A 19,751-nucleotide genomic window follows, 5' to 3' on the forward strand; every position below is an offset into this window, starting at 1 on the left:
TAGAGAGAGAGAGAGAGAGAGAGAGAGAGAGAGAGAGAGAGAGAGAGAGAGAGACTATAAGAAACTAAAATGTAGCCTGTTTCATAGTCTTTACTTTTAGTGTGGGAGGATACAGCCAAGATTTTGAATAATTAACAAGAATAAGTTAGTAGTAATCTGTTATGATAATAAAAATGCAAATGGAAGATGGAATAAAATGCATCATGCATCAACATGCTGAGCATATTCTCGCAGCTACTTGCCCTGGCTGTTTGGGGTGAGGAATGCTACCAAATAGAACGAGCAGAGTTTGTTGCATTGCATGTGAATGTGTACCCACCCTTCAGAGTGTATTATTAGACATGAGGATGATGTCTGCCACCTTATCATAACATGTTGGCATAGACTTGATGCCAAAACATACCACCGAATTAGACAGAATTTTGGAATAATTAGAAATGTTACAATGTTGTTGCATTCATGTCCCACTCATGGGATTCCTATAAGCAGCTACTGTGTGAACAGAATGATGGACTAGGTGGGACCTTGGTCTGATCAAGCATGGCTCTTCTTATGGTCTCACACAACATTGGCCTTCAAAGAAGATGGATGCTGGGTTCAGAAATCAAGCTACAGTGGCGCTTTCACCACTGTTGGTCTGCCAAGTTGTCCCAACCCAGTAGTAGTATTTCACAGTAAGTATGGGCTTTAGAAACCATGATAAGAAACAATGGTTTGTTCCATGGTTTCTCTGTACCACTATGGCTTGCCATGTTGTCTGAACCCAAGTTCATGGTTTCCATGGTCCTGGTATGCAACTACCACAGGGTCCACTGGAAAGAGTAGCACCAACAGGAGCCACTCCAGACAAATAGCCATCTATATGCTGACCAATGAGGAAGGAGAGACTACCACAGTCATATAGCAATGCATCTTGGGATTCAATTTCAGGGGGAGTGGCTGATGGAATACATGCCAACAGTGAAAGGACTGAACAGGGAGAATGGAAACCATGATGACATAGAAATCACTCGATCATCTGTCATGTAGATCATGGTAAAACACACACACACACACACACACACACAAACACACCATGTTAACCATGCAGGGTTGTTTCTCATGTTGTGTGAACCCAGCTAGTTTGTATATCGCTTCAGTGATGCATGGTTGGTTGTACTTTGTTTCAGTCAGGTTACAAATGGTGTTTAGAAGCTAAACAAGGTTAGGAATGGATGAGATATTGTCTTGATTCAATTTTGATAAGAATTGTCTTGATTCAATTTTGATAAGAATTTACCAACATTTGCAAACTCCTGCATATTTGGTAAAACAAATGTTATATTTAAAACATCTGTAATATGGAATAAACAGAAAATGCCTGCAGCTTTGCTCTTAAAAGTCTGGGTTTGAGTCCCAGTGTACTCAGGCATGTTAGTGCTGATTTAGAATTTCCACCTCTTTTGTTTGTTTGTTTCATTTTTTGACAGTCTCCCTATCTTTAGAAGATAGGTGGCACAGGTACATAAAGGTCCTATCTCTGCTGGAAAGAGATGTACCTTTTGAAGATGGTGATGCAGCTGGATGAGAATTTTGCTTCAATTCAGTTTGGGTTAGAATTTACCTGCTGTCTAGGGGCTGAACTCTCCTTTCCTTTGTTTTCTTTTCTTTAAACCAGTCTTGGATTGCTCATCAAATAGAGCACTATCCACTCTAAAGGAGAGCACACAATAAGCCTGTATATGCTGGAGTATCCCAGGCACTTTGCAGCCTGTCTACTATCTCTACGGGGGCTATTTATGAGCTTTGAGAATAGCATAGCACCCTAGTTATGAAAAGTCCAAAGGTATCTTTGTCCATTTGTTCATTTCAACCAATTCTTATGTGAACTGACAGAAGATGCCCAACAGTGAGGACAGTTTCTCACCCGATTGGACTGCCTTAGGTTGGGGTAGATACTTTGCTGGAGACCTTTAAGGAGAGGCTGGATGGCTTTCTGCCAGGGTCTTTTTGTTGTTGCTGCATTGTGCATTGCAGACTCTGGGCGGGGGTTTGGTCTCAGAAATCTTCAAGGTTGTCCAATTCTGTGATCAACTTATCAACTCATATTTTACTTTCTTCATACTGTTCTGGCCGTGATGTTGCTCCACAATGGGGATTTCTACTCCCCCAGCCTCTACTGTTTAGATTTAAATGGAAGTTGAAAGGTGTGGTGGTTATAGCTGGGTGAAGCATTTGCTTTGTAAATGGATCCAGGTTGTTGTATCTTCAGCTAAAAGTCAGGAAAGCTTGTAAAGGGCACCAAACCCTTTGTTTCAACCCTGACATGCTGCTAGTCAGACAGACAGTACTGGCTTAAGTGAACCATGTGCTGACTTATTGTAACTCAGGTCTGGGTAGGTTTGGATGAATTTATCAATGGTGAAGGGATGCCTTAGCCATTGCTCTTCTAATAGTCCCATTCTCCTAACACTGGAGAACAGATCCAATGCTTGCCTTAGATTGAGGACTTGCAGGTATTGATATGTCTGCAGTGCCCTCTAAATATTATCAAAAATGAGTAATGACATGCAGCTGCTGAAATATACGCACCTGGACAAAGTTTGCAGCAGATGTACACATGGAAGTATTAGCTTAAAATAAGCGATTGATTATATGCATCGCCTTCACTGAATCCTGAAGAATAGGTCAACTGCCCATGTTGATGGCCAAGCATAAATTGGGCATGGAAAACCTTGACTAATGTGCAATTACTTTGAAAGAGTTGCATTCCTTCCTCACTCAGGTCCATTAGAAAGCCAACATAAACACTTCACCGTCTGCTTTTTTTCAGTGGGGTAATATGTCAAAATTATGGGCTTAATCATTATTAATTCCTTTGATATTTATCAACTGCACTAACATTAATCATGATACATACCTCTGTATTAATGTGGATGTCATTAGTATAGCACTTCAAGATTTTCTACTGCTGCTCAGGCTTCATTAACTGGACCATTAGTTACAAGGTGTTACTTTTTGCAAAAATACCATATTTCCTCTGTGGTGTTTTGGGAATGTGTGTGAAGTCCTATTTATTCTGCACTACAATATAGTGGGGCAGATTGAGGTTAGACTCAGAGATGCCATGGATTAGATGCAGCTTAATTCATACTCAGGGGGGACCCATTAGCCCTTTTCAGGCATCTCAAATCCATGCATGTTCTACAACTGAGCAAGGAAGTGGAGACTAGCACACTGGGTGCACCACTGCTTCCTTCTCATCATCCTCAAACTGTGGGAGATGATTACAAATTTGCTAAGTTGGATAATTGCAGCAGTGGAGGAAAGGAAGAGCTAACATTTGCTCTCCTTGCAACTAGGGACTGCGCTTGTTTAAAATTCCTGAGGAGGGTTCTTGAAATCTATGAGAGGTTGCTTGATTTCATGGTGGCTACTCTAAGCATGATTAAATCTGGATCCAACTCTGTGAATACAGATTGGATCCATGGCATTGCATCGAGTGTGGGAAACTGCTAAGCAGACATCTGGAACATTGACCCACCATCATTTTAGCACATTTGCCATGTGCTTAGTAAATGCACCAAATCAATCTCAGAGTAGTTCTGGGAGAACTAATAGGGGACTCATTCTAAACACATTAAAATGTCCTTACTGGAACATTAAAAAGGTAATGTTGCAGCTAGGGCTGGATGCCATGGCCAACATCCAGGGTCTCCCCAGGGATCTCCTGGAGAATGGCAGATGATGGAGGCAGCAGCAAACGGGGGAGTGGACCCACTGGTCCTTACACTGGTTGCTACAGCATCCATTCATCCACCCTTCCTTCTTTCTTCTTCTTTTTTTAAATCCATATACATACACATATGAAAGAGAGTCAGGGTGGCAGCTGGCTAGGCATGTGCATGCTTACATATGTTCCTTTTATTAGTATTTTCCTTGGAAAAATGGTGCTTCCTTTCTACAACAAAACAGTGCTTACTACCAGACAAATGTGCTTGGTATCAGGGCAGCGGAAGCCAACTCCATTTTCTTCCCATAGTGAAACTGCTATGATTTATCTGAGTTTAAGATGCAAAACTGCATATAGAGTTAGAATGTTTCTTCTTTTGTCAGGTTTGGGAACTGTCTTTGGTTTGTTTGCTGTGTTTCAGCAAGGTAGATGCTACTGTAATACAAAGATCAGCATTGGCAGAAGAGGGTAAATATTCATTGTGTGCTTCACATCTGAAAGGATATGCATAGCTATCTAAAAAATAACACCCAGAGAGAAAGACAGAGGGAGAAGGAGAGAGTTTTAACATGGTATAAAATGACCTATCCAAGGATTAAGTTGGAGATTTATTTTGCAGGATAAAAGTGTATCACAGGAAATCAAGTATATGAAATTGCGAGATCATTGGTCCATGCAACTCCATACTCCCTCCACATCTAATCAAAAGGCAGTGGCTTTTTCAAGCAAAGGCTTCTCCTAGGCATAAGACATGGTTTCTGTTAGTAGAAATACTACCTGAGGACTCCCACTATATAAAACACTTCCCATGCATGTGTCCTGTCAAGTTCTGAAGAGGTTGCAGCCCAATGCTCCCCCCTGTTCTAGGCCACATCATTCCATGCTGCAGTCTTTCCCATAGGGGAAGGGAAAGGATTGCAGTCAAAGAAGGTTGGCAGAGCCTGAGCTGTCAGTCTGTACCCTTGCTCGGATCAGTGTCTGCATGGCTAAGGGACAGCAGAAGTCATATCAGAGCTGCCCTGAAAGACAGATGATAGAAACACAGAAACAAAGGGAGTCTGAAGGGGTCTCCTGGGTCATCTAGTCTGACCCTCAGCTCCAGCCAGCCCCACTCATGACATGCCTACCATGTGCATGTCCAACCTGTCCTTAAACACTCTCACTGATGGGGATTCAACCACCTCCCGTGAAAGCCTATTCCATACCCTGGGAGTCCTAACTGTCAGGAAGTACTTCCTGGCATCCACCTTGAATCTTGATTCCCTGAGCTTTGCTCCAGTGGAATGCACCCTGTCCTCCACCGCAGGGGAAACATGATGATGGCAAGACACTACATATGCTGGTTGGGATGGCATTACAAGATTGCCAGTGTCTCCTGAACTAGGATGCTCTATGACCTGTCTGCATCTGAGTCCTTGCCAGCATATTGCAGAGCCTCACAACCAGGGACAAGACACTGTATACTTAGGATTCACTGGTATGCATAAAGAAGTGTCTTGCAGCACCCTAGACTAAGAGGTATATTGTGGTATATGTTTCCATGGAGTCAATGAAGCATTATCCTCAGTTACCACATGAAAGCACACAGCAGGGAGAAAGAAGTATGAGGAGAATAGAAGGGGCAAAGGCCATGAAATGCAGTGGGCAATTTCTGTGCTAATCTCGGATGTGTACACAACCGTTCACAACGACAGTAGTAGGAGAGAAAGCTGTAGCCTCACTGAGCATGAAATTTGTGTAATCAAACTTCTATTGGTAAGTTCTGATTCAGGAATTCAAGGCTGGAGTCTCCCTGCATTTTGTTTTATTCTGGGAATATTGAGTTTCAGGTCTCCAGCAGTGGTCCATGAAAGACTGAGATGTCCTTTCTCTTGCTCTTCATACACAGGCAGGGACAAATCTGTCTGCTTTGCTTTCTACAACCTTACAATTATTTGAAGCAAAATTATTTGCATCAGTTTGCAAATGTGGGGGTAAACATCAGCAGGAAAATAACCATTTTTTCCAAGCAATTTTCCCCAATGAATGAGGTTTTGTATGCAAATTCCCCTAATGTATGCATTGTTGTAAGTATTTCTTGTTTAGAGAACTATATTGCCAGATTTGGAGGAGTTCAAAAACTGAAGGATAATTATATTCTAGTTTATTTATTCATTTGCTCAGTGCAAATTAGATTGATTTGTATTAAAATCAGAACATTTATCCTCCATCTCTAATCTGCTAGATTAGTACTAGTCCCCAAAAGCTGATCTCACAATAAATATATTAGGTGCAACATGACTCTTTTTCTCCATAACACAGAATTGTTATATAGATCTTTATTACCACTTAACACAGTACTACCTCTGCAAATCTCCAGATGTCCATATAATTCCTTACAGACCAATTTAACTGTGCATTTTATCCTGTCCCTCTGGAATGGGATTATGATTATAGTCTGTGAATTGCCCTCTATAGAAACTCAAGGTCTTGATCAAGTGTGCAGTCTCTGGTTGCTTTTACTGCACCAAAGCAATTCCATTTTGGACCTTTTCTGGACAACTATGCATCCATAATCCCCTTCCTTAGAAAGCAGATGACCATTCTCAGCCATTATTCCTTCAAAATCACTCAGCATGTAATGCAAATATTCTATTCCCAGAGCTTGCATGCTGGAAGTATTTATCTCCCCAGGAACTCTGTTTAATTTAATATTGGATTCAGTTACTAATGTCCGTAAGAATACTCAGAAGGGTATATTTATAGATGCAACTCCTTCTCGGGCTGTGAGAGATGGGCAGTCATATTACTGTCATTAGCAGTAATATGTTTGGCCATTTGGAATGAATGGACAAGCCTTGTGGCTTTTATAGCACTATACAGACTTCCAGAATGTACTGCCTTCGAGGAGACACAATAACTGAATTTATGGAAACTCCCTGTAGCCTCTTCTCACTTGACTGAAGCTGTTGCATGTCAGCCTTCACTGTTTTCTTTCGGCAAGAGATTACAAACAACCACCACCAAGGTCTTGCTGTGTGTGCTGAGCTGTCCTTGTCATCCTGGATATCTCTGTGCTTTCTTGCAGCCTGCGACCTTATGAACCATGGTATCCTGGCTCTTGTCAGCTCCATTGGCTGCACGTCAGCAGGATCTCTTCAGTCTCTGGCAGATGCTATGCACATCCCACACCTTTTCATCCAGCGGTCAACAGCTGGGACTCCAAGGAGTGGCTGTGGGACTACCAGAAGCAACCGAAATGATGACTACACACTCTTTGTCCGCCCGCCTGTCTACATCAATGATGTCATCTTGAGAGTAGTCACAGAATATGCCTGGCAGAAATTCATCATCTTCTATGATAGTGAGTATGGTAAGTATTTATTCTGCCTGTGTGTGCATAATGGGCAATTGTTATCTTCCAGTGCATATAAGACTATTAAACGCAATTGCATTAAGATCCTTAAAATCTTCCACTAGATTACATTCCTTTCTGAGCATTTTATGACAGCCATTAGCTTTTCACATAATCCTTAGATTTTTTTTTAAACCCTCCATTTCTGAATGCCATCAGTGTTTATGGCTTGGCTTGATAATTCCTTTGATAAGTGCTACACTGAGTAGCTAAGGATATTTTTCATGTGTGACACTAAGAAGAGCATGTGAGCCCTTCTTACACTTTGTGTGTCACGTCACATATGAATGTACTTCAGGTAGGAGGGACTTGGGAAGAAAAAAATGAATTAACTTCTCTGCCAGTCCTGGTTTTTCACATTCAAGTTAAGAGCCAATTCAAGATAAAAGCTAACACAAGAAGTGCCAAATGGCTAAACTTTACCGTCCATCTTTGCCAGTGTTTATGGAACATCTTTATGCCAGTAAGGGGAAATGGATTGTGGCAATTTAGAAGGCAGCATATATAATTTCTTTCTGTTAAATGAGTTTGCATAATAGTGGGTTTTCATCATATGCCTCTTATTCATTGTATGCTTCTGTAATTTGGGGAGTGGGTAATGGAAGGCCAAGGATATGCCTTCAAAATTAGCATCCTTGGTTTATGTTCTGAACACAAAAGGAAACAAGTCACTAGTCTTAGAAGTAGCATAGCTGCACCAGGAGTCCCTCTCTGAACATTTTCAGAGATATTGTGCCAGACCAGATGTTATGCAACATGGATTTTTGCCCCACTAACGTTTTTCTTGAAGACCGATGGATGGTCTTTGCTTCTAATACAATGTAACTATAATATATATCTTTGTAGGATTGCTATTCCATTTTCCCATAAGTGTCACCAAAGCAGGGTACAACAAATTAGATAAAAATAAGCAATTAAACTATATTAAAGTAGAGGCTCACCATTTGTGCAGGAAGAATATTTATTTATTTATTTAAAACATTTCTATGCCGCCCCCATCGCAACAAAGCCTCGGGGCGGCTCACAAGGAATACATAAAACATACATAAATAATAATAATATAGCAATTAAAAGAAGAAACAACAACAACAACAACATTTAAAAACCCCCGGTGCATTCTTGGCTAAAAATTTTAAAATCCTAATTAATACGATAATTTAGCAATTAAAATAAGTTTTAAATAAAAAGGTCTTAGCCTGGTGCCGAAAAACAAATAACGACGGCGCCAGGCGGACCTCTCTGGGGAGCGCATTCCATAGATGGGGCGCCACCACAGAGAAAGCCCTCCTCCGGGTACTCACCCTCCTTATATCATTCACAGAGGGTTCCCGGAGTAGGGCATCCATTGCTGATCTCAGGGGGGGGGGGGGGGGGCATATATGGGCGCAAGCGTTCCTTTAGATATCAGGTGGCATACTTAGAATGTTGAGATAATGTGATGTTTATATACAGTAAAAACATGACTATACATTGAGGAAAAAATGACCACCATGGGGTTTGCCATAAAATGCCTGCTGCCTACAAAACCCTAATTTCCCAGAAGGAAACTGCTAGGACTTTATTTTTAATTCCCAGATGGCCTTGCCCTTTTCCCTCATCCCAGCTCTTTCCCCCAGTTTTTTTTAGACTTTTTTGAAAAATCTTTTCAAATGGATAGTTTCCGGCAGCAAAAGCAGGGTACAGGATTCCATGGGCCAAATGAAATCAGTGGTGTGGCCCTGCTCCCTGGTATCAGTCACCCAATTGCTGTTTTTCCCTTCTTGCTGGGATAAGAGGAGACTGAAGGAGGTTCTCAACCATTGCTCTGGAAGGTCTCTCTGACTGTGGTACCAGAACTGAAAAGATCCTGATTCTTCTGTCCTTTGGTTCACTGCTGTAGCGGGGACACACAGAGAGAGCAGAGATGTAGATGTTGACCAGAATACACAGGGAAGCTCATGTGGGATATGATGATCCTTTGGATTGCAAATGACTTTGACTCATGTTCATTAATAGAGGGGGAAGGTGTTGAGGAGTGGCTTAGAATGTCATTTGCAACAGCATTTTCCTTTGTGACTTTTTAGACCCTAGTTATTTGGTGGTTTCTGCCAATATGCAAACCCATTTATACACCACCATGTAAAAATATGGAATTAGATTACAGAATCATCTTGCAGAATCCTGTTCCTTTGCTGTTTTTCACCCCAATAAGCATTTCCTCAGAAGTAGAGGCACGTTTAATTGTGATGTACAATGTGCATGCACTTTACCAGGAGTAGGCCAGAGATACTTTTCCAGATGTTTGGGACTTCAGCTCCAATGTGTCCTTGCCAACATGGCTAACGGTAAGGAATGCTCAGAGTTGAAATGCAACACATTTGGAAATGTGCTTTCTGCCCACCCTTGAAAAACATGAAACATCCTGATCCATGACAGTGTTTTCTTGCCATCATGTAATCAATTGTAAGACCACAAATCAGGGGGAGGTGAGCAGTAGAAATGGACGCAGTGCATAACTGGCCAATATCTTTCTAGCACATGTAGAATTTGATTGTGTAAGAGCAAATTGTCTGTTTTGCAGAGGTGACCAGTTTTAATGTGCCTATTTTCACCAAAAGCTTTCTCATCTACTAAATAAGTCTGCACCAACTAGGTGTCACTTGAAACTACTGTGTGATAGGTTTGTTTTAATTTGACGTGGAGATGGAGTGCTACCACTTCCAAAATAAACATTTACTTAGCAGTAGAAAAAACACATTATTGTGCAACTTCTAACCCAAGAGGGAGAAAAGTCACATGATGTCTCCATGTCAGCTCATACAACCCGTCAATGTCATTCCAGCCAAGGATGACTGAACACTGGTCCCCCAAGAGCCTGTCAGTGCCTCTGTTCAGTTTGCCAGGAAGGCAATCATAGTGAAAATTCTTCGAAATGCTTCACTTTTCTTTAGACCAAGGCTTGCTGCATTCATCCTTTTTCAAAGAGTAGAAATAGAAACAATATAAGTGGTAAAGGTCCTCAGTTTTACAGAACGTGGTTGAAAAGCAACTCCAGTGCTTAAAGATGTAATAACTGCATGCTTCCCTGTCGGATTAACCTCTATTGAAGTCAGTGCGCTTCCCATTCTGATAACAAACAGCAGGGGTGAACAACGTGAAGGACAAAACTTCTGCTGGACCACAACTCTCATCTTCTTCACCGTTGGCTGTGTTGGCAAGAGATGACAGGAGTTGTAAGTTAAAACAACTGGAGGACTGTAAGCTGACTGCCCATAAAATGCATGGAAACTGCTTCTACAGTGGGTCTTTTGGATTTTTTGACTTAATGAGAAGGTCTTTTCTTGGCTGTTAGCTAGGTTAGCCATGAATCCTGCTTTATTAGAAGATAGCCCTCTGATTGCATACATTTTGGTGCCTCAATCTTCTGCTTGGTATTCTAGTTTTCATGGCTGTTAATAAAAGCAAGCCTATACAATAATATTTGTGGCGTTAGACTCCCAACCCAAGTCCACACAGCTATATTAAATGCAAAACCAAAGGGTTTGTGGGGGACATATTCTAATTAAGACTTATTTGTATTAAGACTAAGATCAACTATAACCTATACTAAATCCAGTGTAAGCAATTTAAACCGTTCAAGGGGATACCCCATGGACTGCATGGGCCTGACGGGGCCCAAAGGATGGAAATATCCCACAGACATTTAGAAGTTGCCCATTCCTGCATTAATCAACAAGAAAGGAAGGTGCAGAAGCCACAAGGCAAGTTATTGCCCACTCTCCCACCCATGCTTAACAGCTGCCTGGAGAATGTGCAAAGCCCTCTAGTATAAGGTGATTGTAGGTGACACATTAGCAGGAAATAGTCTTCTGCCCTCCCTGACCTGATAGAGAGAAAAGGCTGAGGGAGCTTGATTTCAGTTCTAGGATGTGGTGTAATCTCCATATTCTTGCTTGGGGTATTCATATCAGCACCAGCCACATGAGCTTTTATGGAACACCAAATGGGTCAAATAGAGCTTGGAAACAGTTATTTAACCATTATCGCATTCTGTAGTATCACTACACATTCTCAGCCCTTTGTGCAGTTCCTGCCCACCCTCCCACCTGATTCTCAAAGGTTGAGAAGGCTTAGTTACTAACAGTAAGAATTTACGGTAAAATATATTGGTATATTGGATCTCTCTTGTTTTGCCTTTTGTCCTGCCTCTCCTGGGAAATGCAGCTCCTAAGAGCATCTCAGAAATGGAATGTAGGCCTTAAACTGAAAGAGGTTCTGTGCCTCTATGCTAAAACAATTACGTGCAGTTTTAATACAGATGCTCAGACATTCCTGATTCAGAGTGGTCATCCCCTAACTGTTTTTAGATAGACAGACGTAATTGTCAATGGAGAGATTCAACAGTTCATTTAGTGTGTAACTCTATTCATATTTAGACAAAAGCTGGGGGTTTGGGAATCTTCTTTTTGTCTAAACATGCATATGATTGCATCCTCAAAATAATATGTACTTTACAACCAATGGTTGTTTACTTGCAATCATTTTCCACTGAGCTTGCTAGGGCTTGATCCTAAGTAAGTGGTATAGGATTGTAGCCATAAAATAGTCTTCATTGATGTAAGTCCCACTGAGGTCAATGGGGCTGGGTCACACATAAGTGAGTGCAGAATTTCAGCCTTCATCTATAAAGAATTTCTGATTCATGAACTTAACACCTTTGCACCTTTCCTTTCTGTTACTCATTTTACCTCCATATGAGAAAAAGAGGCAATTTAAAGCATAATTAGACTGACTTATATCTTGGTAATAGAATGAATTGTGTTTATACCTCCTTTATTAGAAATAATGCACCTTCTTTGTTTGCATTATTTAATTTCTCCATTTAAAAGGAAATACTTAGCTGGCATTATAGAAAATGGGTACAGCAATATTCTTGCTGGCTGAAGGAAAATCAGGTTTTGGTGGTTACAATAAATCTTACTACATCAAAACTAGGCTAGAATCCAGAATAAATATCTTGCTAATCCAAATACATCACATCATACAAAGAGACTGTATTCATTTACATATCCATTTATCAATGTCATAGGTGTTAAGTTCAACACACTGGAATTGCATCTGACTTTTATCTTGGTTATCCGTGATTGTCTTTCATTAGAGGAGTGATGGAGCATAATTTATGTTTGGAAGTATGTATTTGTGCAAGGCAAACTGCTATTTGCATTCAGTTATGCTTTGTAAAATGTCCCAGATTCTTTTTGAAGTCAACTGGACCTATTCATTTGATTTATTAAGAGAGGAGAGAAGAAAGGTCCCTGTTGTTTCTAGTTGAGAGTAGACTCCTGCCTATTTAAAATGTTCTAGCTCATAAAGAAAATAGAAGCCTTTAAAAGAAATTATTGTTTCCATATAAGTCCTAATTGGTAGGTTGAGAGGAAGATGAGTCTGAAAGCTCACTTCAGATCCACAGATAAGCAATACCTTCAACTGATAAAACATTTCAAATCCTTCATAGAATCATAGAATAGCAGAGTTGGAAGAGGCCAAGAAGGCCATTGGGTCCATCCCCCTGCTGTTGCAGGACACCAATTCACACCATCCCACTCAGATGGTTGTACAGTTGAATATCTCTAGCTTGGGAGAGGCCACCACCTCGCTAGCCAGCTGGTTCCACTGTTGGATTGCTCTGACAGTGAGGAAGCTTTTCCTGAGAACTAGCCTGAGGTGTTGATTATTCCTTGTCCTGCACTCTTGTAACAGAAAGAAGAGATCTTGACCTTCCTCTTTGTGCCAGCCTTTGAGGTACTGATAGAGTGATATCATGTCCCCACTTAGTCTTCTCTTCTCAATGTGACACATAAATAAGAAGCTGAATTAAAATTGGAGCATCAATTTTAAGTAAGTGTTCAAGTAGATGTGATGGTCATCACATAATTTGCCTTGTGCAGTTGATTTTCCTTTAATAGAAAGTGGGAGAGGGCATGATCAGGATGATGGCAGGCAGGAAGGAATGTTTTAATGCTTTGACATATTGTGGTCCTGAACAAAGAGGAGAGGATGTTTTCATTTAGGACAATGACAAGGGTTAGGGTTAAAGCTGCCCCTCTTAAAGCAACCCCTCACACACATTTTATTTATTTGTTTATTTAAAACATTTTTATCATGTCTATACCCAAAACAGGTCTCAAGGCGGCTCACAAAACATGCACATCACATAAGAGGAGGCTTCAGGGATAGAATGGGAATTGCATACAAGCTTTGCTCTCGAGGTCCTGTGGATCTGATGGCTTGGAATGGTGAAGTAAATTTGGCATATGTGCTAGTGGTTAACCATCCCTGGCCTGAAACATGCTGCTGGGATGGGCTTCTTTAATAAAATGTTACGTAGGAAGCTAGTAGATAGCACTAGTGCAATGTTGTTGCTGCATGCCATCAAGTTGTCTCCAAGTTGTATACACTGTGAGTGAATGCCCTTCAGAATGACCTGTCCTTCACAACGCTGCTCAGATATCATAAAATCCAGGCTGGGGCTTCCTTTATGGAGCCAATCCACCTCATATCTGGTCTTCCTCTTCTTCTTCTGCGTTTAACTTTCCCTAGCATTTGTGATTTCTCTGTTGAATCTTGCCTTCTCATAACTGACCAAAGTACTGCCACTTCAGTTTTGTCATTCTTGCTTCCAGGAAAGTTCTGGCTTGATCTGATGTAGAACCAACTTTTTTGAGCTTTTGGTTAGTCCAGAATATTTGCAGTGTCACATTTTGCAGCTTTCTTCACTGTTTAGCTTTTACACTCTTAGATAGTGTGATTTGGAATACAACAGTGTGGATGATCTTGTCCTTGGTCTCCAGTGAGACAACCTAGCCCTTGAGGATCTTTTCTGGTTCCTTCATTGTTGCCCTTCCAAGCCCCCAGTTTTCTAATATCTTTGTTGCAGTCTCTGTTTTAACTGAGGATTGAACCAAAGTATGCAAAATCTTTCACAATGTTAATCTCTTCTTTATTGATATTACAGTTGTGAAATTATTCTGTATTCACAACTTTTGTTTTTGTAATGGTCATCTACAGTCCTACCTCTGCGCTTCCTTCTTTCACTTTCATCAGTAGATTCAATTCATTACTGCTTTCTGGCAGTAATATGGCATCATCTGAATATTTAAAATTACTGATTTCTCATCCATCAATTTTCATTGCTCCTTCCTCTCACCTGAATCCAGGTGTCCTTATATCTGTGTACAGATTGAACAGATAGAGAGGTAAACTACACCTTTGTCTGGTGCCTCTGACTATTGGAAATTATCCTGTTTCTTCATATGCTGTCTTAACAGTAGCTTTGTGTTCATGATAAAACTACTATGTTGGGGTGAGATGGGGGAGGGGATAGTGGGAGATGGATGCACACCTTAACACCATGAGAGAATTAAGAATGTGAGCAAAGTCAAGGGCAAAGCTGCCAGGATGCCAAACTCTCTCACTAGGCAGGGTCACCCAAGGCAAGAATGGTTGAAGCTGAGCCACCGAAGATACATTTGACCTCCTAAGGAATAACAGTCACATCAACAGAAAACAATGCCTATATCTACTGGCAACTGAGGCATCAAAGGGAAGCTAACTGAAGGTGATGCTGGTGGAGGATCTTTTACCGACAGCAACAATGATGCTCAGGCTAACTCTGGTTCTGAATACATCTTATCTTATACAGCTTAGGATGAAGAATCCAAAATGAAAGATGTATTTTATCAGGTGAAAAAAACCATAGATCCTAAGCTAGGGCCTTACTGGGGATCAACAATCTGGTCTATTTCTAATCTATATCAGTTTCACAGACTGAGAGTCAAAAGTCTGTTTCATTCAGTTTCTATAACAGTTTGAATTTAAACATACACAGTTTTCAATGCATTTCCACAAGATATGCAGTTTGTATGCAATTTTTGAGTCAAGAGCTGCATGCCAAGATTCAGAGAACTGCATAATTAAAGGATACTTGATTTCTGACCCACATAGTCCAAGAAGTGCAAATTAGTTTGGCTTGCTCAGTGCAAACCAAATTAAGTTCTTCCCTAGCCTTTGTTAGCTTGTTACATGATGTGGCCTTGACCAAACTGGCCTTAATCTTTGTAATCCAAAATGAATGACATTCAAGGAAAAGTTCTAAGTTCTTCTGTAATAATTTCATGGGTCACCTGAATGGAGCTTGAGGAGCACAATTTGAGAATCTCTAAATTCAAGCCCATTCTGCTTGCCATGGTCCCAATCACTGGGAATTAATTACTTTCCCCCATAGGTATGCTTAGGGAAGTATCCCACATTCATATCGCACATTTTTATTTTTATTTATTTATTTATTAAAGCATTTTTATGCCGCCCCATTTGCCAAAGCCTCGGGGCGGCTTACAACAATAACATTTAAGTCCTTAAAACAAGGTAAGTTATCAAAATCCCATTGGTGGACTTTTCTGAATATTCTATTGACTTGACCTATTTTAGCTCTTGACTGTTTTTCCATTCTCAAATATTTCATGTCTTCTTTATTAATTTACTTCATAAAGAGAAACCTGTGAAAAGTTCTACACAAGAGCACTCATACTTTAAATTTCTTATCTCAATCAGGTGTTGCTTCTCCTGAGTTTAGATAGGAAATGGTTCATCTAGTTTTTTCCATGTCATTTTAACAATAGCAAGCTCAGAGGTCACTAAAAAGTCATGCCATGCAAACATGAGTGCTTTTTTTAAAGAATTAGACAATGCAGTCTGAATATAAAAATGTATTTTAGTATTCCATATGCTTCTTTCTGAAAGTTTGGGTTTATGAAAGGTGTAGAGACCAAAGTATTCATTTAGGAGGATACTTTGTAAGATGTCCTATTCTGCAAGCTGGAACAATCATTTTGCAAGGTGCTTAATCTTTATTGCAAAAACTTCTGGGGCAGATATTTACCACAAAGGTCAAACTCTGTAACAAATGTATTTCATACCCATTTGATTCCATGGTCTTCCCTATTCTTTTTCATATCAGTACAGCTCCTGCCATTTGAATTCCATTGTGAGTGTTCCTCCAATTAATAAGTATGAGTTTTTATGAGCATTCTACACATCATACCAAAGAAACAAGTAAGCAGGAAAACCCACATAGGCAGGAAAGGGAAATATTGGTGGAATAGTTGAACAAAGAGTGGGAGAGAAGGAAAATTAACCAGTCCAATAGACCATCAAGGCAATCTGCTTTTTATAGTTGATTTCTGAGGTTTGTTGAATAAGTCATGGCCAACTTATGCTCCTTTGATTTCAATAGGTCAACTGTAGGTATAATTAAATCTGGATTTTATTTATTTTTATATCCTGTTTAGTTGGAATAAATAACTCTCTCACACACATTCCACAATAAATAACATCATTCCTGATCATGGAAAGGATTCTTAGAGAGCTGAACCCAGACCTTCAAACCTTTGTAATGGAACATTTTCATGCACACGGAGAAACAGGGGTAGGCCTTGCTTGTTTGTATGCACATTTCCCACTAACTTCTCTGCTATGAAATAAGCTTCTGTCTTTCCATGAATAACTCTGCAGCAGATGAACCAGGAACATTGATCTAGTAAGTGGACTGCCCAACATCAAACACAGTGAGTAAGTTTAGAAAGGGCTGGGTTTCGATTGTGTGGATTTATGAAAGCTGAGCAAATGGTGTTGCCCCATCCCTTCATGGCTTGTTGTTAGGGCATTGATCAAGTGCATGCTATTTTCTCATGAGTAGGGTTGAAACAGAGTTGATGTGCTGTCAGATGAGCACTGTTTCTCCAGCTCTGTACTTCTGCCCTGGACCACTGCTATCTTTGTTGATAGAGACCAGGGAGTGAACCTTGTGGTACTGAATTAGGAAAATGAAGCCAGTCCAGGTGCTTAAGTTCCTTCGATGCCATAGATTCCTTGAATGGGGCATTACCTCTGTTAGTGCTGTAAGACAGCCTTCCCCAATCTGGTGGCTTTCGGAAGCATTTGTACCACAACTCCCAGAATTCCCATTCAGCAAGCCCATTGACCAGGAATTCTGGGTGTTGCAGTCCAAATGTGACTGAAAGGCATAAGGTTTGGGGAGGCTGCTCTAGAAGAAGTTATCAGAATTCGGAGTCTGCTCTAGAGGAAGTTATCAGAATTCTTTGACTTATGACACTCAAAACCACTTCCTCAGGTCTTATCATGTTCTAGGGCTGTCTCGAAAGCAAGCAATAGAAAATGAGACTGCCTCCTTCCCAGTTTACCCAACACATGTTCATTTAAACACATCCCTAAGCTTTTGACAAATTCGCAAACTTTAATGAGCCATGAGAAGCAGAATGTCTCAATGTTAAGGTATTGAGCTTTTTGAATACATCTTGAAATAAGAGAAAAAGGCTGTCTTTTTTTGGTACATTCTTCACGAGACTGCTTATACTCTGATTATGCTTGACAAGAACTCATTTGAATTCATACTCTTTCCCATGGTTGTAAATTCCTCATGAAGAAACCAATCAATCACATAAAAAAACCCCTTAATTGTGGGTTTTGTACCATTTTACTGTTGAGGCATTCTTAGGCCTCAGATTAAAAGATCATCATTTTCACTGTTTGAAAACATTCATTTTTAATGTTTTATTGGTGCTTAGACAGCCAAAAATATTCTCTGCATTCATTGAATGGTGAAAGGAATAGGATCCTTCTTGGCCACTATATTCCTCATTCTCTTTTATGTTGACTATGTATTATTTTAAAATCTCCTGGCATTTTACACACAAAATAAAGGACTGAAAATATGTATTTGTCTGCAATTTTGTTATATTCTCCCCTTCTTTCCTCCTATGCTTGCCTTCATAGACAAGCAATAACTGTTGAATATCTTCTTCTGAAGGCTAAGCTGAAGGGCAAAGGTTCCGGTTTACAGATATGATGTTGGGGACAATCCAATGACCTATGCCCTTGCTGTACCCAAGCCTAGAAACTAGGAGGCTTAGAGACATTTTAGGCATGGAATGAGGTGTTGTTGCAGCAATCTAGACATTTTATCTCGATGGTTGTTTTAATGTCTCTGGATAAAGCACAAGGGAGAGAGTGCAAAGGAAGCTGGAAAGCCAATAAAAGTAGCCATAAGTCCCAGAATCCTTTCCTCCCCATTCCCTGGCAAGACTTGCTTTTCCCCTCAAGATCTAATTGTGACATTCATAGGATCAACCTAAGATTAATTTCAAGTTTTTCTTTGTTCTGTAATGGGTTGTTTTGTATTATAAGTAGCTCTAGCAGACACAGATTCTTCACTTTTCAGACCAAACAATAAATAAAATTAATAATTGGTGGTAGTACAGAATCCTTTCTCTATTCACCAATATGACTGAGAGAAGGAAATCAGTATTTGCTTCCATTTTTGACTAACTGCAGTTTAGTGATATGTACAAACAAGACAAACTTAGCTAGCGCTCAAGTAGGGTTTACTGCAATGAGCCAACTTCAAAGCAAAATTCAAGTAGCTGACTTATGTTGATACTCTTGTGAGCTGTGCTTGTCTCCCCAGCCAGTCAGTCTCACCACTGTTTCTTTGCTAAAAGTCTCTATTGTTACGTTCAAGTATCTGAGCATACACAGAGCAAAATGTTGAACCCTTTCTGACACTTAACTCAAAAATTGCTTTATGAACCCTTCTGCATCTCTCTGCTAGGGAGGAGTTCTGTGAAGCTGGGGACACCATTGCGCCTTCCATTCTGTCCCTAATTGCACCCCTCTCCAAAGGGCTTCCTGGTGATCAGGTTTACTTCACCAGGGGATGGAAGTTCCCCATCTGAAACAATACCCATTTCCAAGTCTCCTCCCTCAGGATTCTTCAGCTCTTCCCCATTTCCACAGCCAGGATGACCAAGCCCTTCATCTGTCCTTAGGCTAATCTCTCCCATAGCTAAACCCTGTGGAGTCTCAAGATCTTGAACTTCAGCTGGGGCTGGGACCATTTTAAAACCATCTTGTTATTGGAGTCTGAGTAGTCATCCCCACCAGGATAGCCAGTCTCCCAGACATGCCTCTCATCATCAGAACCTAAAGTCTCTGTCTCACCAAAGAGGATTGCCTCTTGTATGCACACCTGTGAACTGACAGGATGCACATGCACAACAACACTGTTGTTAAGATCAGCAGAATATAAGGTGCAGGCCTATCAATAAACTGATGTTAACTGTAAATGAAAAATGGAAGCTTTTACTTCCTGTCTCTTCTTCTTGGCCCTTTGAAAGAGGAATGTAGAGAACAGAAGACATGAGTCTCAAAATTTCCGGACTTGTTCCCATAGAGACAAACCAACTTTTATTGTTACACCTGAACATATAAACTGGTTATGGCTCTCCATTTCATGTATTTATGGCTCCAAACAGAATGCTGTATTCTGATGTAGTATTTCTGAAAATATAAGTAAAAGCCCTTCTAGAACTGAATGAAACTAAAGGGCTAGCAAGTCCATCATCTTCACACAGTGGCCATATTGCTGTCTCCGGAAAGTCTGTAGGCAGAGCATAAAGGTAACATCATTATTTCCAAGGTGTATTGTCTCTGAACCTAGAAGTTCCATACAGCAAGAAGGACTAGTACTCATCGGAAGAATGATCATGCATAAAGATGTCTGTATCTCAGATAACTTTTCTTGGTTACAAA

The 19,751-nt window shown here is 40.4% G+C and overlaps 1 protein-coding gene across 2 annotated transcripts in view; it reads left to right on the forward strand.

Moving 5' to 3' along the window:
- Positions 1–19,751, forward strand: part of GRID2 (glutamate ionotropic receptor delta type subunit 2) — a 919,670-nt gene that overhangs the window by 503,091 nt on the left and 396,828 nt on the right. The window contains exon 3 of one of the 2 annotated variants that reach the window (XM_044429596.1): positions 6,780–7,064. The exons of the other annotated variant lie outside the window; for it this stretch is intronic. Coding sequence (XP_044285531.1) covers positions 6,780–7,064 — 285 coding nt within the window. The remainder of the gene's footprint in view (positions 1–6,779; positions 7,065–19,751) is intronic. 2 annotated transcript variants of the gene reach the window in all.

Source organism: Varanus komodoensis, unplaced genomic scaffold, assembly GCF_004798865.1.
Source record: "Varanus komodoensis strain SLA01 unplaced genomic scaffold, ASM479886v1 scaffold2, whole genome shotgun sequence".
Lineage (NCBI taxonomy): Eukaryota > Metazoa > Chordata > Lepidosauria > Squamata > Varanidae > Varanus > Varanus komodoensis.